The sequence below is a fragment of the Pan paniscus genome, chromosome 3 (assembly GCF_029289425.2).
Source record: "Pan paniscus chromosome 3, NHGRI_mPanPan1-v2.0_pri, whole genome shotgun sequence".
Lineage (NCBI taxonomy): Eukaryota > Metazoa > Chordata > Mammalia > Primates > Hominidae > Pan > Pan paniscus.
Genome location: NC_073252.2, coordinates 84,840,213 through 84,867,894, shown reverse-complemented (window position 1 = coordinate 84,867,894; position 27,682 = coordinate 84,840,213). Strand labels below are relative to the sequence as shown.

The following is a 27,682-nucleotide window of genomic DNA, read 5'->3' as shown; positions in this document are numbered from 1 at the left end:
TCTTCAAATAGTTAGAATTTACTTCACATTTGAATCTAACTTGTATTTTTATACAGTCAGCATGTCCTGAGCATTCTGTCATGGAAAAGAATTTGCTCATCCAAGAATAAATAATGCATAGCTAGTATCCCTCTTGAGACAGGTAGAGGCGTTTATGAAGTGTGCCTTGTTACTAGCCTGTGCCCCACAAATAAACTTTCTGCTGTGAGAAGGGGTGTGGCACCTGCTTTTTCAGAGGTTTAGTTTCACAGAACCATACAGTCCTTGGGTCTTGCCAGCAGTGTCTGCTTAGAACGCACAGAGGGGCCCTGGGCACTGTGGTCAGAGGCTGTCCTCAGACCCCATCTCCATTTCAGACCAAGCTCTTTACCACATCCCCTTGCAGGATTCCCAGATGTCCCTAGGAGGCCAGGGGTATGTATCTCAAAGTAGACTCTTATCTCCAAAAGCAAGTGACAGCTCCCTTGAATTATTTTGGGTGAAGGAATTAGTTTTCACATGTTTCATGAGACATAATTAGGTGCCTAATACCATATTATTCTCACAGGTGTTTAATTATTGACTTTAGACACAAATTCTAATAGAACTAGAAGAAAAACTGAGACAAATTCTGAAGCTCCTTGAAATTATTCTTAGTCCCTCCTGACATTTCCTCCACCGGCGTTTTTTTCTTTTTGCTCTATTTCCAGCAGACACGCTTTGCTAATGCTACAAGGTGTGGCTTTGGCTTTGTTGTTTTTTCCGGAGTTAGCTTTTCTGTCTGTGCATCCTGGCTCTTTGAAATCCCAACTGAATTTGGAGAAATTATTTTTTGGCATCCACCCTACTTTCCTGGGACACAATGTGATGCTGACGACATAGCCCGGTCACTCCACTTGACAACAAGTTTGTTTGTCTCATCTCACATACATATTCAGTGGTGAGTAAGAACAGAAGTGGAAAGCCTTACTTACCACAGTTTATTATATGTTTCATGCCCGTGATAATTACTTTTATAATGCCACTTGTGAAAAAATTGATCAGATTAGGATGAATCACCTTGCTGGCCAACAGTTATTGGAAAGATTCTCCATGTGTGACTTCGTTGCACTATTACAAAATGTGGCAGGATAGACCTGCCCAGCCATTGTTGCCGATGTTCATTTGTAATGCTGCCTTAAGGAGATGAGGAGATGAGAGCCAATTGTTCCAGCAGCTCAGCCTGCCCTGCCAACAGTTCAGAGGAGGAGCTGCCAGTGGGACTGGAGGTGCATGGAAACCTGGAGCTCGTTTTCACAGTGGTGTCCACTGTGATGATGGGGCTGCTCATGTTCTCTTTGGGATGCTCCGTGGAGATCCGGAAGCTGTGGTCGCTCATCAGGAGACCCTGGGGCATTGCTGTGGGACTGCTCTGCCAGTTTGGGCTCATGCCTTTTACAGCTTATCTCCTGGCCATTAGCTTTTCTCTGAAGCCAGTCCAAGCTATTGCTGTTCTCATCATGGGCTGCTGCCCGGGGGGCACCATCTCTAACATTTTCACCTTCTGGGTTGATGGAGATATGGATCTCAGGTAAGTAACCCCAGGGAAGCTCAGCAGTCTGTCTCTTATCCTGCCTAGGGGGAATAACTGAAACTCTTGTGTTAAACACTCTTCCAATCTTTTGGTAGAGATTCTAGTGGGAAATGTTACAAATATCACAGAGACTTGTTCAGCCATGGGTGGGCTTTCCTTTCAGTGCTCAAAAGTTACTTTGCTGATCATCATTTGCTTTATTGGCTACTGTTCTGAGCAGTGGGATGTGTTTCCTGTGTGATAGTGGAGGCAGGTCTGCACCTCACCCAGTGGCCCTTCCTAAGCTTGAGCTCATTCTTACCTACACTGGCCTCTTTAGCAACTCCTAGGACTTAAGCCAAGAATCCCAAGAAGCTAACGATTGTGGTTTGGTAGCAGCCGTCGTGGTTGTGTCAGTGGCATAGTCAGAATGAGACTCCTGTAGCTCCAGTCAGTGATGCCTGAGCACCTACTTTAGGAAAGAAGCACTTTAGAGGACTGGATAAAGGAGCTTTAGGTGTGTCTGGTGGCCATATCCAGCTTTAAGTGCTGAGATGGCTTGTCGATTTGACTTCAGGAGCAATGCGAAGGCTCTCAGGACTAAAATTGTTCTTTCTTGTTGCTTTGCAGATGGTTAACATCATCACTAGATTTGCATTCCTTCCCTTTAAGCCAGTGACCTTATTCCCAATTATGGTGTAGATAAATACCTCTGGGAGACATTAAGCCTTGTCCCTTATTTACACTTTAATGAGGATGAATTAGTCACATGCTTTTCTGGATTACATGTTTTGATGGGGGAAAAAAAAGAGCATTTGAGGAAAGAGTAGAGGGATCAGCACTGGAAAAAGAGCTAAAAACAATGGTCTCTCGAGACTCTTTGCTTACTTATGAACATGCCGTTTCACCTCCTGCCCTGGGGAAGAACTGCTTATAAATTTAAGTATTTGTTTCATGTGTATGTCATTTAGTTGAGATTCACTTTACCACGAATGAATGAATCAGAGGTAATGACTGAGCTGGGAGTTGACATCAGTGAGAGTCAGCTGCAGGTATGTGTTTCCAGTTTTCTGCTTGTGCTGAATGTTTAGCGTATGGAACATATTTCGCCTATAAATTTTAATGGGCTCATACCATGCAGAATAGGAACTAACTTTCCCAAGGCAGTGTTTTTGTTTACCCACTTATGAGAGATTTGAAAAAAAAATGACTTGATGAATTTTGTGTTTTACCTTAATGGTAAAAGCCACTCATATACAAAGCCACTAATATACACTGCTTTTGTGTTTTACCTTAATGGTAAAAGCCATTAATATACATTGCTAATTCAAATTCAGTAAAGTTGATTATTTAACTGGGAAATGATAGATATTCTTTGCATGAAGTTCATAAATCAGAGATAAATTCCAGGACCTAAAAGTTTTTGGAAAGAAAAAGGAAACTAATATTTATTAAGTGCCCCATAGGCATGGGATAGATGCTTTCATGCTTATTTTCTTCTTGGGGCTCGTAATAACCTTGTAAATGGCCTTTTATTGTTCTGAATTTTACAGCTGAGAAAATTGTGATTCAGATTGGTTCAGTAGCTTGCCAAATGCTACAAACCAGTATGGCAGAACTCAGATTTGAATTCACATCTGTTTTACTTCAGTCTGCAGATTAGGCACATTTCCCCCATGGCATTTAGCAACACAACTAGATCTTCTGTTTTGAATAGCAGCATAAATCTTCAGTGTTCTCAAACACTTGTGTTCTGGGAAAGAGAACATTTATTACCTTAATCTCTTATTAGTCAATGTTGTCATAAAAACACCAATGAACAGGAAACCTATGAAAGATGAAGCTACTTTTACTTTCTTTTGCCAACTCTTATCTTTAATTCACCTTTAACTTTGTTCAAATTATTTAACCTATCTAAGCCTTATCTCATCATTGGCAAAATGGGGTTAAATTTACCTATTTCTCACAAGACTGTATATATATGTATATATATGTACACACACTCAAACACACACACACATATATAGATAATAGTTTGGGGTGGAGTTTCACTCTTGTCGCCCAGGCTGGAGTGCAATGGTGCGATCTCGGCTCGCTGCAACCTCCACCTCCTGGGTTCAAGTGATTCTCCTGCCTCAGCCTCCTGAGTAGCTGGGAATACAGGTACCCGCCACCGTGCCTGGCTAATTTTTGTATTTTTAGTAGAGATGGGGTTTCGCCATGTTGGCCGGGCTGTTCTCAAACTCCTGCCCTCAGGTGATCCTCTTGTCTCGGCCTCCCAAAGTGCTGGGATTACAGGCGTGAGCCACGGCGCCTGGCTGACACAAGACTATATTTTATGGAGGAAATATATATATTTTTGTGTGTGTGTATTCAGAGTGCCAGGCACATAGTAGTTGTGCAATAAATATTAGCTACTTTTCCTCTTTTCTTTCTAAATTTTGATTTTGAGTCTTACCAACAAAACTAAAAAAACAAGCAAAAACTAAATATTAGTTTTTAGAAGCTTATAGGTACAAAAGTAATAAAATCAATTTTCAGTAGAAACTCAAATAGGTGAAAATCAAGTATGATGTGAAACAATATCTAAGTAATTACATTTCTTCATAATTGAATACCAACAAAAAATCAGTTTTAAGCAAAACTCAGTGGATCGTCATTGATAGGAGTTTTATCTGCTGTTAATGCTGGATAAAATCCAAGAGCGGTTAGCACAACATCTTCATTTGACACACGAGGAAGTGGAGATTTAGCTCCCTGCAGATGACCTTGAGCACGTTTCTCATGCTTTCACTCCTGCTTCATGCAGTGCACTTGCAGTTCTCCATGTGTTCACCCCACACAGGCATTTCAGAATCCATTGGTTGGAACCGGTTTGTGCGTTCTGCAAATGAGATGACTGACGACACCCATCCTCTTGCAGTTGCCTGGGCTTGTCATCTTAGCCTTGCCCTGTGAGTACCCTCATTCTCGCCATGGCCACTCAATCCACTGCCAAGCCCTGTAGCCCTTCCTCTTGCTGTGTTGCTCACAGTTCTTGCTTCCTGTTGGTCTCCACTAACACTTCCTCAGGTCAGGCCCTCACAATTTCTTTCTTGGCTAATTGTATTTTCACAACAATGAAAGTGCTGTTCTCTGCACCTTTAGTCTCTCCATTATGGCTTTGCAGTAAGTGAATAAGGCAGGCTCTGATACCAGATTGCCTATATTCAAATCCTGACCTTGGGCCTCTTCTCTGTAACTGGAAATCATAACATTACCCGCATGGTACTGTGAGGAGAAAACGAACATGTTATACATACAAAGGCTTCTCAACACCTACTAAATTGGTAGAAACTACTAAGCCAGTCTACTTTACTTCTCCAGGTTCTTTTATTCCACTAGCCCCCTTAAGAACAATGGTTTTTAGTCAAAATGGGCTGCTCATAGTTCTCTGAGCATATCTCACACTCTTCCAGCTTTCTTTTGCCCATGTTGTTCCCACAGTCTGCAGTGCCAACTGACCTTATTCTGTCTCCTCCAGTCATGATGTTGTTCTTCCTTATAACCATCCTAGAAAGCAGTTGGCTGATATGTATGAAGAGCCTTAAAAATTATCCTGCCTCTGGGCCGAGTTTGGCTGATCATGGCTGGGTTCTTTTACATATTTTGGGGTTGGTTAAATGTAGACTGGTCTTGGGTGGTGATATGGTTTGGCTCTGTGTCCCCACCCAATTCTCATCTCGAATTGTAATTCCCGTGTGTCGAGGGAGGGGCCTGTAATCCCCAAGTGTCAAGGGAGGGAAGTGATCGGATCATGGGGTTGATTTCCCCCATGCTGTTCTAATGATAGTGAGTGATGGTTTTATAAGTGTTTGGAAGTTCCTCCTTTGTTCTTCTTCTCTCTCTTGCTGCCTTGTGAAGAAGGTCCTTGCTTCCCCTTCACCTTCCACCATGTTTGTAAGTTTCCTGAGGCCTCCCCAACCATGTGGAACTGTGAGTCAATCAAATCCCTTTCCTTTATAAATTACGCAGGCTTGGGTATTTCTTTACAGCAGTATGAAAATGGACTAATGCAGGTGGCTTCAACCAGGACAACTGGGCTCTCTTACTACATGATCTCTCATTTTCTAGTAGACTAGCCTAGACCTGATTACATGGCAGCAGCAGGGTTCTCAGAAAGGCAAAGCAGAAAAGGTCTTTTGAAGTGTTGGCTTTAAACCAGATCCTCATCCTTCCACCACATTCCATTGGCCAATGCAGACTGCAAGGCCAGTCCAGCTTCATGGATTAGGAAAGTCGATTTTGCCTCTTGATGGGCTGAGCTTCCAAGTCACATTACAGCGGACATGGATAAGGGAGGGGTGAAGAATAGGGGGCATTTTTTCCCCCAATATATCCTACTAGAGATGGACAGAATTCCTACCTTTGAGGGTAGAACATGAAAATTAAGATCTGGCAGTACGGTGTAGTAGTTAAGTGCTCTGGAAACAGCAAGCAGACCCATCACTTACTGACTGTATCATCTCGGCAGATTATGCACATTTTCTATGCTTCAGTTTCCTTACTTCTATTTTTTTATTTTTATTTTGATTTTTTTTGAGACGGAGTCTCGCTCTGTCACCCAGGCTGAAGTGCAGTGGCATGATCTCGGCTCACTGCAAGCTCTGCCTCCTGGGTTCACACCATTCTCCTGCCTCAGCCTCCCAAGTAGCTGGGACTACAGGCACCTGCCACCACGCCCGGCTGATTTTTTGTATTTTTAGTAGAGATGGGGTTTCGCCATGTTAGCCAGGATGGTCTTGATCTCCTGACCTCATGATCCGCCCACCTCGGCCTCCCAAAGTGCTGGGATTACAGGTGTGAGCCACCGCGCCCGGCCAGTTTCCTCACTTCTAAAATGAGAAGCATTCCTACATCATGAGCTGTTGAGAGGATTGAATGAGTTAATATTTCTAAAATGCTTAGAATCTCACTTGGCATAAAATGTGATATGAACTATTATTATTATTATATAAGGCAGGCAAAAGAACATCGTGTCCTGGGGTCTGTGTTTTAGTCCCTGCTCAAGGAGCTGCATGCCTAACCCTAACCCTGTATATAATGATATATCATAATATATATGTCATGTTTTATTCATCCATCAATGGACAATTGAATTATTTCCACTTTTTGGCAATTGTGAATAATGCTGTTGAGTCTCAGCTTTCATTTCCCTTGAGTGTGTGCTTAGGAGTGGATCTGAGGTTAAATATTAAGTATTTTGTGACTATAGGAAAAGCAAAGCAAAATATGAAGTCCAAATATCCCCCTTCCTCTACCCTAGTTTCTCCTGAAACTACTGCCCAGAAATGTTTCTCTTGTCTGTCCCCATAATCCGAATTATGCAACTCTTCCTTATCATCTGTTGGAAAGCATTGCAATAGCTGGGCTACTTGTCTGCCTCACCTACTATATCTGTAAGCTCCTGGAAGGCTTGCTCATCTTTGCTTGCACAGTACCAGCCGGGTAGTGTTAGGCACTCGGTAAACATGAGTGAATAAGTGAATGACAGTTTCCGATTGCCTGTGTGTTTTACAAAAACAACCCTCAAAAGAGGTCCAGGCCAGGCGTGGTGGCTCACACCTGTAATCCCAGCACTTTGGGAGGCTGAGGTGGGCAGATCACTTGAGGTCAGGAGTTCGAGACCAGCCTGGCCAACATGGCAAAACCCCATCTCTACTAAAAATACAAAACTAGCCAGGTGTGGTGATGCATGCCTGTAATCCCAGCTACTCAGGAGACTGAGGCAGGAGAAATGCTTGGACCCAGGAGGCAGAGGTTGCTGTGAGCCGAGATCACACCACTGCACTCCAGCCTGGGCAAGGGACAGAGCGAGACTCCATCTCAAAAAAAAAAAAGAAAGAAAGAAAGAAAAGAGGTGTCCATTTATTGATGCAACTCAGGACAACTCCCACTGTCTTTTTTTTTTTTTTTTTTTTGAGACAGGGTCTTAGACTCTGTCATCAGACTGGAGTGCAGTGGTACAATCATGGCTTACTGAAGTCTTGGCCTTCTGGGGTCAAGTGATCCTCTCACCTCAGCCTTCTGAGCAGCGCAGCTGGGACTATAGGCATGCGCCATCATACCCAGCTAATTTTTTATTTTTTATTACAGAGACGAGGTCTCACTATGTTGCCCAGGCTGGTCTTGAACTCCTGGGCTCAAGCAATCCTCCCACCTAGGGTTTCCAAAGTGCTGGGATTACAGGTGTGGGCCACTTACGCCTGGCCTCCCACTATCTTTGTTTGAGAACTTTTGATATATACAAGAGGTCCATTCTTCCCTAAGGATGTATTTCTGACCTCAGCTGCAGACAAAGGATTCTGACCACTGGTGGTGTTGGAGCCTGTGGAGCTCAGTGGCCAACTTTGACCTTTGGATTTTAAAGAAGTTCTTGGTCCTTCAGTAGAGAACCTGGAAATAGAACTTCAAATTGTTCAGGTCTATCTGACATGTCTTGGTGGAAAACTGAAGGTCCTTTGCATTTAAGGCTTTGGAGACAGAACGGAGACTGAATTCATGAGACTTCATGCAAGCTTCCATGTCTCTATGTACTTTAGTTTCCTTATCTATACAATGAAAATAATACCCACACATAGAGTTATTATGTAGATGAAAAGAGAAAATGTATATAAAAGCATGAGACATAACACCTAGCACATAGTGCTCAATAAATATTCATTATTATTGGAAGGCAGCAGACAAGGGTAACATATTGAGGGATGGAAAATCGGGCCTTACGCTCTATTCTAGGGTCAAATCTGTTGGTATGATCTTATAGCTCACTCCATGTCCATCTGGTTAGCTGGATAATTTTTTATTTCTTTCAGTCGGAAAGCAAGTGTATACTTTCATAGTTTTGAGGGTCAGAGTTCCTGATTTTATGGGATTTTTGAAATTAAAACAATGTATAATAACTTAATCTCCAATTGCAAAATGTTATTGACACTGCATTTTAATGTAATGTGTATATATGTAATTTCCCTGCTTTAAGGGAGGGTTCAAGACTTACCTGTTTGTCTAGACTTGCTGAATATGTCTCATTATTTTCTGTAATAATTTGGAGATGATGATGCTATTCTTCTTAATGCAAGTGGAATCTTGTTATACTGAAGTTAGATTTTGCCAAAAATTTTCCTATACATGAAAAGTCAAGAGATTTACTTAGCCACATCCTCTGTTTATGCTACATTGGAATTTCATGGCTAAAAATACAAGGCGTGACTTTCCACTGTACTCACAGGCATTCACTGTGTGCTTTTCCAGCTTTGCTGGTATTTGTAACAGTTGGCAGAGCACCAGGATAACCTCTTGCCATCCTTGACCAATATCATGATCACCATGGGCTTGAAAATTGTATAAAGATGGAAGCAATCACATAGGTAATCAAGGATATAGAATCAGTCGGATATAAATCTCACTTTGCTTCCCATAATCATGAATCTTACCTTTCTGCTGTTTGAGCCAAAGCCATTTCTCAGTAGAGAAATGTTGTGCTGGTTCTCCAGAAGTTCAAGAGTAAAGTGATATAATATGGAATTCCATTCAGGACTTGGTAATATGGAGAGTCAAGGAATGTAGCACTATCATAGACTAAGAATTTGGAAAAAACTTTCTAAACAGCCTCTTTGTGGATACAGAGGTTTGAGAGCTGTGGCAAACTGCTTTTTTTCTTTTAAATTGCCTACTAGTCAGGAAGAGATCTTTGCTTAAAGTAAGCATTCTTAATAGGATAAAATAATTTTGGGTTTCATATGGAATAAAATATAAGCAAGAACTGCTAAGACAAGTTTGAAAAGGGAAATTTATGTGGCGGTATTTGCCCTACCATATATGAGAACACTGTAATTAGTCTAGTATTTGTTCAGGAAAAAAGAAAGTTATTTATCAATGAGCTAGAATAGAATTTCCAGAAAATATTTTGTGTACACTTGGGCATTTAATATATGATAATGGTGACACTTCAGTATGGTGGAAAACGGTTTATTTTAGTAGATTATATTGACACACTTGCATCTCAATATATTAATAGAAAAAATGGATTAGTCTCATACCTGTTACCATGCAAAATATAAATTTTAAGTGAGTTGAAAATATAAGCATAAAAGTAAAAAGTAGAAGACAGTATTTGAATGCCCTCGGATCAGGGTAGGTCTTCAAGATAAGAAACTCAGAAGCCATTAAAAAAACAGCTCTGACTATATAAATGTTAATTATGGCAAGTCATAAGCAAAGTCAAAGATATACACCATGCTTGGAAAAAATACTTGTATTATTCATGGTAATATGAGCCCTAATTTTAAAAGAACTCCTACAAGTTGAGAAGAAGAAGTCTGACAAGCAAGATTGTTTAGAGAGGAGGACACAGAAGAAGCCAGTTGACATGAAAGAAAGCACAACCTGATAGAATCCAGAGTGTCGGCTGAGTGCAGTGGCTCACGCCTGTAATCCCAACACTTTGGGAGGCCAAGGTGGGTGGATCACCTGAGGTCCGGAGTTCGAGACCAGCTTGGCCAACATGGTAAAACCCCATCTCTACTAAAAATTAAAAAAAAAAAAAATTAGCCGGGTGTGGTGGCGGGTACCTGTAATCCCACCTATTCCAGAGGCTGGGACAGAGAGAATTGCTTGAACCTGGGAGGCGGAGCTTGCAGTGAGTCAAGATCAGGCCACTGCACTCCAGACTGGGTGACAGAGTGAGACTCCAGCTAAAAAAAAAATAAAATAAAATAAGAGTGTAACAAGAGTGAGATCAATTTTTCAATGCTGGCGTGACAATTAGAAGGGACTGATCACATCCGGTGTAGGCAAGATTGTGAAATGTAGCAATCTTTTTGGAAAGTAATCTGAAAGTATATATTAAAACAAAAAACACAGACTTTTACATAGCAATTCCACCTTGGGAATTCACAGAAAGAAAAGAATCATTTCAAGTGAAGTATGTATGAGAGTGTTTATTATAACATTATTTATAATGGCAAAACACTAAAAGCAACTGACCTATGGTTAATGAAGTGATTGAAGAAATTATGGCATATTTAGATTATGGCATATTTCGCAGTTCTTTAAAAGAATAAGTTTAAATGTATTGGTCTGAGAGGATGTCTGTGATAGATGAAGTGGGAAAAAAAGCAACCAAGTTGCGGAGTAAGGTATATTATAAGGTTCCTTTTTTTATTTTTAGAGACAGGGCCTCCTTCTGTCCCCAAAGCTGGAGTGTTGTGGTGTGAGCATAGCTCACTGCAGCCTCAGACTCCTGAGCTCAAGCCATCCTCCTGCCTCAGCCTCCTGAGTAGCTGGGACTACAGGTGTGTACCACCACATTCAGCTAATTTTTGTACTTTTTTTTTTTTTTTTTGTAGAGACCAGGGTCTCTCTATGTTGCTCAGGCTGTTGTTAAACTCCTGGTCTCAAGCAGTCCTCCCAATTCAGCCTCCCAAATTGCTGGAATTACAGGCATGAGGCACTGCACCTGGTCTGATTCCTCTAAAAAGAAAAAATAATGAAAGAAAAAAATCCTATTGATTTAACAAACAATCATGAAATAAATGGACTGCTTAAAAGAAAAATAAAAGAGTAGAAGGATGTACACAAATACTTGCAAGTTATCTAAGTTTGGATTTCTGAAAGGAGCACCAATCAGCTAAATATTTGCTTCTTAAAATTTTACTTGCTTTTGTCCTGGAAGAGCATAATTTTTTTTTTTTTTTTTTTTGAGACAGAGTCTTGCTGTGTCACCCAGGCTGGAGTGCAATGGCACGATCTCGGCTCACTGCAACCTCCATCTCCCAGGCTCAAGCAATTCTCCTGCCTCAGCCTCCCGAGTAGCTGGGATTACAGGCATGTGCTGCCATGCCCGGCTAATTTTTGTATTTTTAGTAGAGATGGGGTTTCACCATGTTGGCCAAGCTGGTCTCGAACTCCTGACCTCAGGTAATCTGCACGCCTTGGCCTCCCAAAGTGCTGGGATTACAGGTGTGAGCCACCATGCCCTGCCAGAAGAGCATAATTTTATAGAAAATCTCTTTTTCTGGATTGCTATGGGGCTGTTTACCATTTGAACTAAGTATAAAGGGGTCATTTCAGTAAGATTTTTACCAATGTTCACCTGGAGATACATGACATATGAGGGAGACAGAGAGAATATTTCCATAGCACCAGTGTGTTGACGTTGGTTCATTCTTTGATTCATACATTTATTCAGTAAGTATTTAACGAGCTCTTCCAGTGTGCTGCAGCGTGAGACTATGCCAGGTCTCCTAGAGATGGAGAGGAAAATAGGACCTGGCTGTCATACCACTCACTCTGGCACAGATGGACAGGTACATAAGCACTTGTGTAGGGTACAGCATCTGTATAATTCATGAGCCAATGTCAATAAAACCATGTCCAGAGGGCCATGGATTCAGAATCCTAGAAACAGGATCGCTAATTTTCCTAGATATTGCCAGACACCCTCTGTGGTGTACCATTTTTACCAGCAATGAGTGAGAGCACAGAGGGAATCTTTTTAGTATCATTGAAGTAAAACAGATGCTGCTTTGTCAAGAGTATAAACATTCTTCTGGCAGAAAATGTTAAAGTAGTCATAGACGTATTATTTTATAGACAGGGTAATTGGCTGGAAGCAATGGTGATATATATTAGGAGGAAGAGTGACAGAAGACTTGTAGACCCAATAAAGAGCTGAAGGACCTTCTGTCTATGCAGAAGACCTTGACGTATGAAGGGCCTCCTCCCTCTCCTTTGTAGAGCAGGAGGGCAGTCTGCTTCTCAGTCTGTCAGTCATTTGTGCCTTGAGCACAGAATGAGCACAGTGTCTATAAACAGTTTGTACATGCTTAAACAGATTGTGTAATTTTTTCCAGCAAATTGAAAGATAAAATATTTGACTGGTCTGATGGGTATCTTCTTTCCATTTATTTTCTTTCCCCTAATTTTACTAATGCATTCTTTCACTGGTTCTATCACTCAGGTAGGTACAAAATACAGCCTTAACTTGGGATTTGGGAGTGAGACTGAGATGGAAAGAATAGATTTGGGATGGAAGGCACCAAAAAGTGGGGTAAGGTTGAATATTTCTTCAGTTCTCATCCTCCCTGATTTTTATTGGCTTTTAGCCTTCATTTGGGAGCTTTCTTTTCTTAGCTTTCATGAAATATAACCTCCCAGCTCTCCACTGACTTCTTTTTTAAATTTTATTTTTAATTGACAAGTTAAATTATGTGTATTTATGGTGTACAACATGATGTTTTGCTTACTTGCTTCTCAAATCCCAGCCTACCTGCCTGCCTGCCTGCCTGCCTTCCTTCCTTCCTTCCCTCCTTTCTTTCTTTCTTTCTTTCTTTCTTTCTTTCTTTCTTTCTTTCTTTCTTTCTTTCTTTCTTTCTCTCTCTCTCTCTGTCTCTCTCTCTCTCTCTCCATGCACCATGGGCTCTTCTTCCGCTCCCTGGTTTAGAGCAAAGGAGGCTTTACAATATATAAAATATTAACTATCAGTTAATTTAACTAAGTGCTTTTCCCTAAATAAATTTAGACTAAAAATATATATGGAAAATACAAAAACACAGTATATTACGGCCAGGCATGGTGGCTCACGCACTTTAGGAGGCCGAGGTGGGTGGATCACCTGACGTTAGGAGTTCGAGACAGCCTGGCCAACATGGTGAAATCCCGTCTCTACTAAAAATACAAAAATTACCTGGGTGTGGTGGTGGGCACCTGTAATCCCAGCTACTCAGGAGGCTGAGGCAGGAGAATCACTTGAACCCAGGAGGTGGAGGTTGCAGTGAGCCGAGATTGCGCCACTGCCCTCCAGCCTGGGCGACAGAGTGGGACTCCATTTCAAAAAACAAAACAAAAAAAACCCCCAAAAAACCTGCAACAAATTACAAATGTGTGAGGCAGTAACTTAGTTCATATAATGTAATAGCAATATAGTAATTGTCTTAGTCCATTTTGTGCTGCTGTACAGGATACCTGAGACTGGTTAATGTATAGAGAAGAGAAATTATTCCCTTACATTCTGGAAGCTGGGAAGTCTAAGATGAAGGTGCTGGCATCTATTGTCTGGTGAGGTCCTTCTTGCTCCTCATGTGATGGAAGAGAGAAGGACAAAAAGGAACAAACTTCCTTGGTGGAGTCCTCTTAAAATGGCATTAATTCATTCATGAAGGTGGATTCATCGTGACCTAAACACCTCCCAGGAAGCTCCACCTCTCAATACTGTTGTCTTAGGGATTTGATTTCCAACCTATGAATTTTGGAGGACACATTCAGACCATAGCAGTAATCACGATACACAGTTTTTGAGGACTTCAAACCAAGTACTCTTCCCCCTCCATCACAGACATTATGTACTTAAAAGTTCTTAAGATCTGTTGAGCTTAAAATGTGTTAGCCTTTTTACTTAGAAACAATTAACCTCAATAATAACAGAGATAAACAAACCAGTTTTCCAGTAGAAATCATTCTGGATTTGTTGAACAAAGACCACAACTTCCTTCTGATGGTCTCAGTTGTTTTCCTGGTAAAGCTATGTAGCATGGCTGTTGGTTTTGGTTTGGTTCATCCGGCTCACAAGCCCACATTTCACTTTCCAAGGTGGCCAGAGACAACCCCAATAATGACACAGATAAACAGACTAATTGTCTTTAGAAATCTTTCCAGGTTTGTTCACCAAAGACTGGATGTCCCGCTATTACCTTATTTAACACAACCCCTCTCACTGATGCTAAGTGACTCAGCTTTTTTGTATATCACACCATCATTTTGAAGCCTAGAAATCTTGACTTTGTACTCTAACTCATCACTCTACTTCAATCTCAAATCTCAATCCCTTCCTTTTCTTTTCTTTTTCTTTCTTTCTTTCTTTCTTTCTTTCTTTCTTTCTTTCTTCTTTCTTTCTTTCTTTCTTTTTCTTTCTTCTTTCTTTCTTTCTCTTTCTTTCTTCTCCTTTTCTTTCTTTTCTTCTTTTCTTTCGTCTTTTCATCTTTCTGTCTTTCTTCTTTTTTTTTTGAGATGGAGTTTCACTTTGTTGCCCAGGCTGGAGTGCAGTGGCATGATCGTGGCTCACTGCAACCTCCGCCTCCTGGGTCCAAGTGAGTCTCCTGCCTTAGCCTACCAAGTAGCTGGGATTACAGGCACCTGCCACCACACCCAGCTAATTTTTGTATTGTTAGTAGAGACAGGGTTTCACCATTTTGGCCAGGCTGGTCTCGAACTTCTGACCTCAGGTGATCTGCTCGCCTTGGCCTCCCAAAATGCTGGGATTACAGGCATGAGCCACCATGCTTGGCCCAATCACAGTTTCTAATCATAGGATCACACGATATCAGGATTGGAACAGAATTCTTAATTCAGTCTAGCATCTCACATCAGTTCCCTTTCTCTGTGGTTCTGTACCTTCCCTTGCCCTAACCAACTTGCTCTGTCTGCAGGTCAGCGACTGTGGGGGTTACTGCCCTATCCAATGGGGAGCTTATGGCATGTGGTGTTTGGGTGACTTCTTCCTGACAGATATTTATTAACACTTCATACTGGGCAGGCGTTTAGTCAGCTTTGTGGCATTCTAACTTGCTGATATGGTTTGGGTGTTTGTCCTCTCCACATCTCATGTTGAAATGTGATTCCAGTATTGGAGATGGGGCCTGGTGGGAGGCTACTGGATCATGGGGTGGATCTCTCATGAATGGTTAATGCCATCTCCTTGGTGATGAGTGAGTTCTTGCTTAGTTAGTTCACATGAGATCTGGTTGTTTAAAAGTCTGGGACCTCCCCTTTCTCACTCTCCCTTGCTCCCCCTCTGGCCATGTGAGATGCCTGCTCCCCCTTCCCCTTTGCCTTCTACCATGATTGTGAACTTCCTGAGGTCCTTACCAGGAGCACATGCTGGAACCATGCTTGTACAGCCTGCAGAACTATGAATCTCCTTTATAAATTACCTAGCCTTAGGTATTTCTTTATGGCCATGCAAACAGCCTAATACACTTCCAGTCCCCTTGGTACCAGAACTAGACATCACAAGAAAAGAAAACTGCAGATCAATATTTCTTATGAATATACATGCAAAAATTTTCAATAAAAATACTATCACACTGAATCTAGTAACATAAAGGATTATACACCATGACCAAATATGATTTATTTCAAAATGCAAGGTTGATTCAATATACAGAAAAATCAATGTGATATACTATATTAATAGAATAAGGACATAAAAATAATGAAGCTGTGATATATGTTAAAACATGGATAAACCTTGTCTTAGCCCATTTGTGTTGCCATGAAGGAATACCTGAGGGTAGGTAATTTCTAAATAAAACAGGTTTATTTGGCTCGAGGGTCTGCAGGCTGTATACAAGAAGCAAAGTGCCAGCATCTGCGTCTGGTGAGGGCCTCATGAAGACCCCACCCATGGTGGAAGGGGAAGAGGAGCAGGCATCACATGGTAAGAGAGGGGAGGGAGGTGTCAGACTCTTTTTAACAACTAGAGCTCATAAGAACTGAGTGAGAACTCAGTGAATCCCACGAGAATGGCACCAGCCTGTTCATGAGGGATCTGCCCCTGTGACCGAAATATTTCCCACTTGTCCCCGCCTCCAACGTTGGGAATCAAATTTCAACATGAGAGTTGGAGAGGACAGCCAGCCAAACTATTATCAAACGTTGAAAATGTTATGCTAAGGGAAAGAAGCTAGACACAGAAAAAAGGCTGCATGTATGATTCTGTTGATATGAAATGTCCAGAACAGGTAATCCTTTAAAGACGGAAAGTAGATTTGTGCTTGCTAAGGGCTAGGGGAAGGAGGGATTGGGGAGTGACTGCTAATGGGGATGGGGTTTCTTTCTGGGGTGATGAAACTATCCTGGAAATGGTGCTATTATTGCATAATGTTGTGACTATACTAAAAACTGCTGAACTGTATAATTCAAAATGATGAATTTTGTGGCTTGTGGATTATACTTCAATAAAAAAGAACTAGATAAGAAAATAATTCTACAGTGCCTAGCAGAATTTTAAGGCAAGTAGATAGTAAAATAAATATGAGGTAATTGATGGATGACAAGAACTACTGGAAATCTCTTTGTAGACCACAAATATAGCCATCGTTTGTTAAACAATGGGAGAGAAATGAGCTCCAAGGAGCTTAGTCCATGCAATCTCTAGGAAATTGTGTCCTAGGAGTTGCTTTTGGTAAAGACTAAATTCTTCATGTCCAATGCTCCCTCCTAAGCATTGTATTAATTTTACTTTCAGCATCAGTATGACAACCTGTTCCACCGTGGCCGCCCTGGGAATGATGCCACTCTGCATTTATCTCTACACCTGGTCCTGGAGTCTTCAGCAGAATCTCACCATTCCTTATCAGAACATAGGTCTGTATGGGCCTGGGAAATGGAGGACTAACAGTAATGGTGATGATACTAATAATAGCTGTTCTTAATTATATAACTCTTTATGCAGGGATTTTTTTGGTAGTACTTAATTTAATCCCTTAAAGAACCCTACAGTATAGATTCTGTTACCAGTTCAATCTCCTAGGTCTTCAGGCTTCAAGAGGTTTAGTAACTTGATCAAGATTATGCAGCTGGTAAGTACGGAACTGGAGTTCTAACCCGGGAATCTGACTACAAAGTGCAAACTTTCATCGCTATAAGAGTGCATTTTTGAAAAAAAAAGAAAGCCAGATAATTTACTTTGAAAAAGCAAGAATCAAACCCTTATGTAATTAGACTATAAAGCAATTGGACTCTTTATGCTCCAAGGTTTAACTGGATCTAGTGGCTCTAATTAGACCTTCCTGTGACTTCACCTTTCACATTGCCTGCGAACCTTGACTTTTTCTTGGAGGTTGAATGTAAATAATTCTTACTGATTATGAAAACTCATCTACATGTCACAGTCTCACCCATATCTCTTTCATTACCTCCTCTTCTGAATATTATTTCTCATGAAAGTCTGCCATTTTCCTAAAGATCTCTGTGGGTTTAGCAAGCTTAGAAGAGAAATGTGGTGAAATGATCTGCCTTTTCTAGTGTGGTCAGTTTTTGGAAAAATGATAGGCACTATTTTTTTTTTTTTTTTTTTTTTGAGACAGAGTTTTGCTCTGTCACTCAGGCTGGAGTGCAGTCGTGCAATCTCGGCTCACTGCAACTTCTGCCTTCTCCTGCCTCAGCCTCCCGAGTAGCTGGGACTATAGGTGCACGCCACCACACCTGGCTAATTTTTTTGGTATTTTAGTAGAGACAGGGTTTCACTGTGTTGCCCAGGTTGGTCTCAAACTCCTGAGCTCAGGCAGTCCACCCACCTTGGCCTCCCAAAGTGCTAGGATTACAGGCGTAAGCCACCGTGCCTGGCCAACACTATGATTCTTAAGACTCTCAGTGTCAATCTGGTGTCTCAGGTAAACACCTTGAAGGCTTACAACCCATGGCCCATAGTTCAAAACCATGAATGAACCCACTTAGTCCTCACAATAGCGGGAGCCCACTGAATCTGTAAAATTAGAGGGAAACCTTAATTTAGAAACCATGATTTTATGTGCAACTTTTTTTCTGATCAGTAAGTTATTTAATATATTCTGCTTTGATAATATGTTCTGAAAGGCACTCACAAGACGCAAAATGTTATGAGCAGCTTATATAACTTTGGAGCCAATATTGTAGGCATTTATCCAGATTTGGGAAGTGGCATGGGAAAATGTCAGTTTAAAGCTGTTATCTAATTGAAATAGAAGTTGTTGGGAAGTACTGTGCAGTCAGGGTGAGAGGGAAAACCCTCTCATGGATTTTTCTTCTCTTTAGGAATTACCCTTGTGTGCCTGACCATTCCTGTGGCCTTTGGTGTCTGTGTGAATTACAGATGGCCAAAACAATCCAAAATCATTCTCAAGGTGAGTGACTTCATGGCCACTGTTGGCACGTCCTCAGACTCAGGGGCCTGAAACACAGAAGTGAGCAGTGGCTGGGACAAGTGAGCTTGTTGAGTACGGCCCCACACCCAGAAATTCTTCTTACACGTCCTGTGGTTTTGGATCCAGGGATCATATTTCCTCCACCCTGTAAGCCTTGCTTTGCCACTCCCATAGTTCTGTACCCTGAGGCTTATGATGCCCTGGAAAATAAGCAACTATTGATTTAGTGTCAGGAAAGCTAAAGCCTGTGTGTGGACAGAAGAGCCCAGGCCCATCCATAAACAAGGCTTCACACAGGTGCTCTTGAGGCAGAAGCTGTTCAAGTAAGCATGAAAGGGAGCCCCAGTGTTTAGTAATATGGCTGGTTTCTTGGAAGAGTAGGAGGAAGGGCTGTCTTGCAGAAGCATTCCTGGGGTCACAGCCAAAGCTGTTGTTTGTACACATGAGCAAGGGCTGCTGACTACATGAATAAGACTGTTTAAATGAAATCATCCAGGAAGCACTGAGGAGTCTAGCTATGGAATGATGGTGACTAGAACTTTCTACCTCCTCTTGTCTTTGCAGTCCTGCCCTTTGTCTGCTGGAGAAACAAGCAAATGTCTTTGTTAAATGGCTTTTAAAAATAATTCAAGAGGCCAGGTGCAGTGGCTCACATCTGTAATCCCAGAACTTTGGCAGGCTGAGGTGGGAGGATTGCTTGAGGCCAGGAGGTTGAGGCTACAGTGAGCCATTATCGTGCCATTGCACTTGAGCCTGGATCACAGGCTGGATCACATTTTTTAGACCCCATCTCTAAAAAATGAAACAAAACAACAAAACATAAAGAGGAGGCATTCTTAACAATGGTGTGAGTCTCCTAGGGTGCTTTCCATTTTTTTTCTGATTATGTATCACTTTAGCAGATAGAAGGTTGTAATATGTGTGGCTTTCATGAAGATTTTAAAAATGTTTCAGTTATATTTTACATTTATAAAGAAATAAACATTTGGGGTTATTTAGAGTTTCAGGTAGTAAATCTCAGTTAATTTTGTTTTCTGGTTTATGGTTTGGCTTGGTTTAAGCTTTTGCCGTTTGGCTCTACCTCACAGAACATTGCCACTCTATATGCCTGTGCTAATGGACACTGTTTTCCCAGTTATGCACAAGGCCAAACCATTCCCACCATTCCTTCAGTGCGATGGAGAATGAGAGGAGAGGGCTTGCTAAGCAGAAAATCAGCTGGGCACAGAGAGCTGGAGGATGGCTTAGTATAGTACATTTGTATTGCATATGGATGACTTTAACATCAATAGTGCACACCTGATTTTCACTCTCCTTTTTTAGCTGTACTCATGGAATAAAGTCCCATCTTTTCCACATTTATTTTTAAAAATTAATTAAGTTTTTGAGATAGGGTCTCGCTCTGTCACTCAGGCTGGAGTGCAATGACACGATCATAGCTCACTGCAACCTTGATCTCCTAGGCTCAAATGATGCTCCCATCTCAAGCTCTGAGGTAGCTAGCACTACAGGCATGCACCATCCTGCCCTGCTAATAAAAAGATATTTTTTTTAGAGACAGGGTCTTGCTATGTTACCCAGGCTGGTTTGCAACTCCTGGCCTCAAGGGATCCTCTGGCCTTGGCCTCCCAAAGTGTTGGGATCACAGGCATGAGCCACTGTGCCTGGCCCCATTTCCACATTTATTATTGTTATTTCAGTAGGAGAAAATTTCCAGTGTGGTGGTTATGATTTTGTTTACAAAACAAGAGGAGGGAAATGATCATGGAAACTTCTTGCTTTTCAAGTACTCTATCTTTGATTATTTTTCTTAAAAGGGCATTTAACAACAACAACAATAACAAAAATAATGCTTTTGGAGTTTTCCGGCTCCTCTATCAGTCCATCAGTGTCAATGGAGAAACCAGATACATTTTTTTACATGTCAGTTTTATTTTCTGTAACGAGCAGATTTAAAACTCTTTTCTTTTGGGTATTTCATAGGATTTATGGCAAAACATTTAATAATATGCATAAATATTCTAGACTACCTTAGTAGAAAAAAAAACTAGGCTAATGTAATCATTATTTTAGTATATCTTCATTCCCTGTTCTTAGTTCCATTTTAATTTTAGATCTGACACATTTTCTGAACAAACTTAAGTGTTCCCCATTTGCTCTTGGTGGATATTAAACTTTGAAATCTTTGGTAGAGAGAGGAAGAGGGGATGTTACATTCAGAGGCTTTCTTTCTTTCATTTTTTTTTTAAACGGAGTCTTGCTCTGTCACCCAGGCTGGAGTGCAGTGGCGCAATCTTGGCTCACTGCAACCTCCACCTCCTGGGTTCAAGTAATTCTCCTGCCTCAGCCTCTTGAGTAGCTGGGATTACAGGCATGTGTCACCACGCCTGGCTAATTTTTGTATTTTTTAGTAGAGACAGGATTTTGCCATGTTGGCTGGATGGTCTTGAACTCCTGACCTCAGGTGATCCGCCCACCTCCGCCTCCCAAATTTCTGGGATTACAGACATGAGCCACCATGCCTGACCAAGAGGCTTTCTTGTCTTAGCATCTTTTTCTTAGGCAGGGGTCTAGTCTGTCTCTGTATTTGAACAGTAAAAATGACCCCCAGAATACATTCATGGTATATTGGGTCATTCTGTTTGTTTGTTGTCTTCTCTAGTTTCCTACGACCATCCTCCTTCACATCCTGAATCATTTCAAATCAAGGTTAACACTGTAACTAGGTACACAGTTTACTGTCTACATGATATGAACAGGAGCTTGCCAAGATCCTGATTTTCCCAAAATACCCTAGGCTATGCTTTCTTCCTATTTTATCTAAATCTCAAACTATTCAAAATTTTGTTATTGTTGGCTTTTGTTTCTGTTCTTGTTAAACAACAAAGGAAGAGACAGTATCCATTTGGGAGAGGATAGAGGTCTCCATCAGTATTTCTCATGTGATCATGAGTATTAGCTCAGATTGTCCAATGAAGAATGGGTAAATTTTATTTGGAGGGGAGAAGGACAGGGATCAAAGCAGCAGGCAGCTGCTGGTGGTTGAAGGGGCGGTGGGAGGGGAGGCAGATGGTCAGGCAGGGCAGACGTCAGACTGGAGGTCACAAGCAGAGGGTCATAGAGGTGTGTGCAGGGGTGTTGGAAGCTCATTGTCAGATTCCATTCATTTTACACTTTTGTTATACCCACAATAGAACTCTACTACCCAATCCTTTTGGCAAAATCTTCTACTTGAAGAGAAAGGTAGATATGCTAAAGCGAGACTTAGATTTGTGTCAAACTCCACCAATTTCTAGCATAGGCAAGTTACTTGACCACTTTGGAACTCAGATTTCTCATCTACTAAATGAAATTGTATTCAGTCATCTCTAAGTCCCTTCTTTGTTCTAAAATTTCTAGATCCCAAGCATTTTACAACCTTGAAGGACTTTGTATCATAGAGCAAAAAACCCTGAGTTTATATTCACTTATTTTATTGTTTGCTTCAGATTGGGGCCATTGTTGGTGGGGTCCTCCTTCTGGTGGTCGCAGTTGCTGGTGTGGTCCTGGCGAAAGGATCTTGGAATTCAGACATCACCCTTCTGACCATCAGTTTCATCTTTCCTTTGATTGGCCATGTCACGGGTTTTCTGCTGGCACTTTTTACCCACCAATCTTGGCAAAGGTATAGTTAAACTATCCATAAACTTTTTTTGAGGAAGGTAAATTTAACACACTGCCACTGGTAGGCTTTGCTGCATGTGTCAGGAGACATGAAGAGTTTTGACTTACATAGTGGAATGGACAGGATAACTAAGCATAAAAGAGGGTCATTCATGGCAATTCATGGAAAATATTGTGGTAATTCTTTATGTAAATTAAAGCAAAGGCCAAATTGATAGGAAGAGATAAATTTAAGTTAAAAAAGAATAGAAAACGACATGTATTTGATTCCCACTTTGTAGAAGAAAGCAAAAAGAATTCTACGCATCAAAATATACTGGAAGAAATACACCATATGGTAACAATGTTTAATTTTGAGTAGCGAAATTAAGGATAATTTTAGTTCTTTAGTATTTCCTTGGTATATTTTTGAAGCTTTTCAATAAGTATGTACTACTTTTAAAAGCAGAAAAAAATTACTAAAGAAGAGTAAACTATGCAGTTGAATTCCAAAGGTGAAAGTTGGGAATTTTTAATTGGCTTTATGCTACTTCTAATCCACTTGGGGAACATTTAGGGTTGTACTAAGCACCCGGTAAAGCTTTACCCCATCTATCTCATTTACTTCTTACTACAAGCTTGAGAAGTAGATCCTATCACTACCCTCATTCTACTGATGAGCAGACCCTTCAGAGAAATTAAGTGACTTGACCAAGTTCATAGAGCTAGAAAATTGTGGAGTTAGGATTTGGACCTGGGTTTGTTTCCAAATTTAACAATTAGGAACACAGTCTGTTGAGTGGTTGAAATGCAATTGGCTCTGGACAGAAAGTACTCCTATGGCAAGATGTAGTCCACAATCCCATCTTTTTCATACCTGATAGCCTGACAAAGCCCAGGACTGAGATTTGGCTCATGAATGGTGCAGGTGTGAGTTCCAGCTTTGTAGCTTAATCATATCGAGTTTTTGACAAAAGTCTCAAAGAAGTGAGGGTGGTTTGAGGCAAGTGTAGCAAGCAATGGAGTAAGTAGAAATAAAGTATGAACACAGAGCTTGCCCTGTACCATTGACAGCATTTTCACCCCCTCATTACACACCCTTGTTACCTCCCCATTCCAGTCCATCTTGCACATAGGTGCTTGTTTGTTTTCTGAAACACCTCTTTTATCTCCTCACTTCCATGTATAAAACCCTGTAGACTCCCTTTATAAATTGGAGACGTGAAACTGCTTAACTCAGCCCTCAACATCCTGCCCAGGTCTTCCCTCTATTCCCTCCTTTGTCTTTTCAAATGAGGTTTACTTCATTTTATGCAACCAGAAAACCAATAAAATATAGAAAAGTAGAAAGCAAAAAGAAAAATTATTACCAAACTCTTTCACCAAAGATAATCATTTTAGGAATTTGGTCTTTATTCAGGGTTTTTGTGTTTATTTATTTATTTATTTATTGAGACCTCTGTTGCCCAGGCTGGAGTACAACCTCTGCCTCCTGGATTCAAGTGATTCTTGTGCCTCAGCCTCCCAAGTAGCTGGGATTACAGGAGCGTGTGCCACCACGCCAGGCTAATTTTTGTATTTTTGGTAGGGACAGGGTTTCACCATGTTGGCCAGGCTGGTCTCGAACTCCTGACCTCAGGTGATCCACCCACCTTGGTCTCTCAAAGTGCTGAGATTACAGGCGTGAGCCACTGTGCCTGGCCTTGTTTATTTGTTTTTAAGTGTTGGTTAGTTTATATTGTTTCATATGTCTTTCAAAAATATATATATGTTTTTCTTTTTGTAGAGACAGGGTCTTACTCTGTTGCCCAGGGTCGTGTTGAATTCCTGGCTCAAGCAATCTTCCTGCTTCTGCCTCTCAGTGCTGGGATTCCAGGCATGAGCCACCATGTCCTGCATCATATCTCTAACTCAACTTTCCATTCTTGTCTCCTCCAGTCCTCTCCTCTCTGCAGATTGGCTTACAGTATATGCAATGCCTGCTGAACAGGCCACACTCACACCTCTCCCTGGAACTTTAATTTTTATAATATTTCCCCCTCATCAAAAGCTTCTTCTATTTTTTTCCATCCTTAAATCCCACTCCTCTGTGAAGCCTTCTCTCACCCCTTCTGCCATTTTCTAAATTTCTACATCTGCATGGCCTTTGGCCATACTTTGTCTTGTGTTGTTGCTGAACCTCTCCTGTGTGTTTATCTTGTCTTTTTACTCAGATGCCTAGGGCAGGGTTTGCAAAGCCTCACTCCACCGTGCCTCTCAGAAGACCACCTGCAGAGTAGGCACTCAGCAAATAACTATGGAATGAGTACACATTTTCAGTGGCCTGAGGTCATAGCTTCTAACTGTTATGATGCATATGAGAAAATATTAGAATAGTTCTTATTGCTAGTGCGTTACTCTTGAAACATTTTATTTTCGGTAGGTGCAGGACAATTTCCTTAGAAACTGGAGCTCAGAATATTCAGATGTGCATCACCATGCTCCAGTTATCTTTCACTGCTGAGCACTTGGTCCAGATGTTGAGTTTCCCACTGGCCTATGGACTCTTCCAGCTGATAGATGGATTTCTTATTGTTGCAGGTGGGTGAACACCCATTGGGTAGGAAATAACTGACGGGAAATTGTTCACCCCAACTTACCAACTTTTTTTTCAATCCAAACTTGCATGTGCTGCCCCTGTGATACACTTTTTGAAAGCCTGACATTTCTGGGGACGATAAGGCGCATAGACAGGATAGTTTGGCGCACAAGTGGGAGTTTCACAGAAAAATATAAAAAGCCATCTGAAAATGAGCTTATAATTATAAACAAATATACTTCACAAAAGTGAATCCACTATCAGAACTTAGACTTCGTAACTTGTTAAGACAAGATCTCTATGAGCAAACATTGAGCTCCAAAGTGACATTTGCTGCACTTAAGCGTTGATTTGTTAGGTCTCATTAAAAGCCTTGAGGTCTCCCAAATGCCAAGTTATTTCAATGTTTCTGTGACTAAGACCTGTGCTGAATGGCTGTGAAATGTTTTTCAAATATGAAATATTACACATATACAAATATTGAAATATATATGTGTATGCACATGTGATTGCAGCCAAATATACATTACTTTGGAGTCTTTTATTATGTTTGTTCACAGAGGGTAAATTTAAAAATATATATAATGCAAGAACAGAAAACCAAATACCTCACTTATAAGTGGGAGCTAAACATTGGGTGCTCATGGACATAAAGATGGCAATAATAGAAACTGGGGACTACTAGAAGAGGGAAGGAGCGGGCGAAGGTTGAAAAACAAACTGTTGGGTACTGTGCTCACTACCTGGGTGATAAGATCATTTGTTTCCCAAACTTCAGCATCACACAATATACCCAGGAAACAAACATGCACATGGATCTAAAAGTCGAAAAAGAAAAAATATATATATATGTTCACATACACATATATATTTTAATCTTGGGCCATGGTAAATTTTTGCTGCTGTTAGGGAATTGGGTCTGAGTAAGACTCAATGATTACTGATAGAACTGATTATATACTGATTGCTGATTGTTATTATTATATACTGATTACAGATATAACAATCAATATAACAATATCAGGAATACCTGGGGCTTAATTTCCCCAACAGATAAGAGAAATCCTATTAGAGTCAAACTCTTGGTCTCAGTCCCAAGTTTTCTTTCCTTCTCATGGAGAGACTGAAGGAAGCATCATTTCTGGCTCATTCCCAGCTCTAGCCCAGAACCCAGGAGAGTGTCCTACTTCTAGTAAGCACTCGTAGTATTTGCCAGCTGACTAGCTGAATGAGTGAATGAATGAATGAATGAATGAATGAATATATGAGTGTGTAAGCTGTCAGCAACCTGATGAATGAGCCTCAATCACAAATGGTTCATCCAGACAAAAGAGCCATTCTGATACACTGAATCCTTCTGTTCCATAGCTTTCTCTCTTTCCCCCTTCTTTTCCCTGGGTGTTTCTACATACATGATGCCACCCAAACAAACACCTGAAGGATTGACAAGTGTACAGTGTCACCAAATTAGACTCTTTGTTAAAGTGATTGTTAATACTTGTATGTTTTAACACCTAGCATATCAGACGTACAAGAGGAGATTGAAGAACAAACATGGAAAAAAGAACTCAGGTTGTACAGAAGTCTGCCATACGAGGAAATCGACTTCTTCCAGAGAGACCAATGCCTTCTTGGAGGTGAATGAAGAAGGTGCCATCACTCCTGGGCCACCAGGGCCAATGGATTGCCACAGGGCTCTCGAGCCAGTTGGCCACATCACTTCATGTGAATAGCAGGGACTTGCTGGCTGGACTGGCCCCCTTCTTTTTCAGTGGCCAGTAAAGACAGTGTGCAGCTGACACATGAATCTTGTTGGTAGGGCCAGTGTGAATATTTAAGTGTTCAATGTTGGAATATTTATATTTTCATGTGGATTGTGAATTGTGATGGGATCACTTTTGGAGATTCCCATTTCAGGGAGTTTCTTCTGGGGGTTAACATAACGTATCAATGAGCTGCCTTGTATGTTCTTGTCTTCCCATGCAGCAAATAGTACCTGGCAGTAGGTAAAATCCTTCATTAGGGGAACTTATCCTTATGTTGTGGATTTTTTTTTTTTGAGACAGAGTCTTGCTCTGTTGCCCAGGCTGGAGTGCAGTGGCACAATCTCGGCTCACCACAACCTCCGCCTCCTGGGTTCAAGTGATTCCCTTGCCTCAGCCTCCCACGTAGCTGGGGATCACAGGTGCGTGCCACCATGCCTGGCTAATATTTTGTATTTTAGTAGAGATGGGGTTTCACCATGTTGGCCAGTCTGGTTTCGAACTCCTTGTCTCAAGTGATCTGCCCGCCTCAGCCTCCCAAAGTGCTGGGATTACAGGCGTGAGCCACTGCGCCCAGCCACGTTGTGGATTTTAATTGAACAAGAGTTAGAACTCTAAGTAGAGGAGATGTCACCTCATACTGCAGGGTGACGCAGACCTATGTGACTTCTTGACTCTGGGCAGGTCCTCAGGTGCACTGAGAGGAGAACAAATAGCTCTTATAATAAATGGGGCAGTTTTCTCAAATGATTATTATTTTTAAGAAATTGAAAATCATTTTGATTATAGATGTAACACAAGCTTGGAAAGAATTTAAAACACACATAAGGTTAAAAATGGAATGCCCTGTATTTTCACTTTCTAAAGATTGACACATATGGTTGGGCACAGTGGCTTATGCCTGTAATCCCAGCACTTTGGGAGGCTGAGGTGGGCAGATCACCTGAGGTCAGGAGTTCAAGACCAGTCTGGCCAACATGGTGAAACCCCATCTCTACTAAAAATACAAAAATTAGCCAGTCATGGTGGCATGCACCTGTAATCCCAGCTACTTGGGAGGCTGTGGCAGAAGAATCACTTGAACCCAGGAGGCAGAGGTTGCAGTGAGCTGAGATCATGCCACTGCACTCCAGCCTGGGTGACAGAGTAAGACTCTGACTCAAAAAAAAAAAAAAAAAGAAAGACCCATGTGTATCCTTCTAAGCTGTGTATGTAAACTGTATCATTTTAA

The 27,682-nt window shown here is 41.2% G+C and overlaps 1 protein-coding gene across 1 annotated transcript; it reads left to right on the top strand.

Moving 5' to 3' along the window:
* The first annotated feature begins 903 nt into the window (after nucleotides 1-903).
* On the top strand, nucleotides 904-26,759 carry SLC10A6 (solute carrier family 10 member 6). Its single transcript, XM_003811251.5, has 6 exons — nucleotides 904-1,549; nucleotides 16,812-16,930; nucleotides 18,359-18,447; nucleotides 21,957-22,132; nucleotides 24,533-24,690; nucleotides 26,207-26,759. Exons 1-6 carry the CDS (start codon nucleotides 1,173-1,175, stop codon nucleotides 26,419-26,421), a joined length of 1,134 nt encoding a protein of 377 aa, XP_003811299.1. The 5' UTR covers nucleotides 904-1,172; the 3' UTR covers nucleotides 26,422-26,759.
* Nucleotides 26,760-27,682: the final 923 nt, after the last annotated feature.

Coding starts and splice junctions, on each gene's coding strand:
- SLC10A6 (XM_003811251.5), top strand. CDS start 1,173: ATGAGAGCCAATTGTTCCAGCAGCTCAGCCTGCCCTGCCAACAGTTCA. Junction 1,550..16,811: donor GATGGAGATATGGATCTCAG/GTAAGTAACCCC, acceptor TTTTACTTTCAG/CATCAGTATGACAACCTGTT. Junction 16,931..18,358: donor CATTCCTTATCAGAACATAG/GTCTGTATGGGC, acceptor TCTTCTCTTTAG/GAATTACCCTTGTGTGCCTG.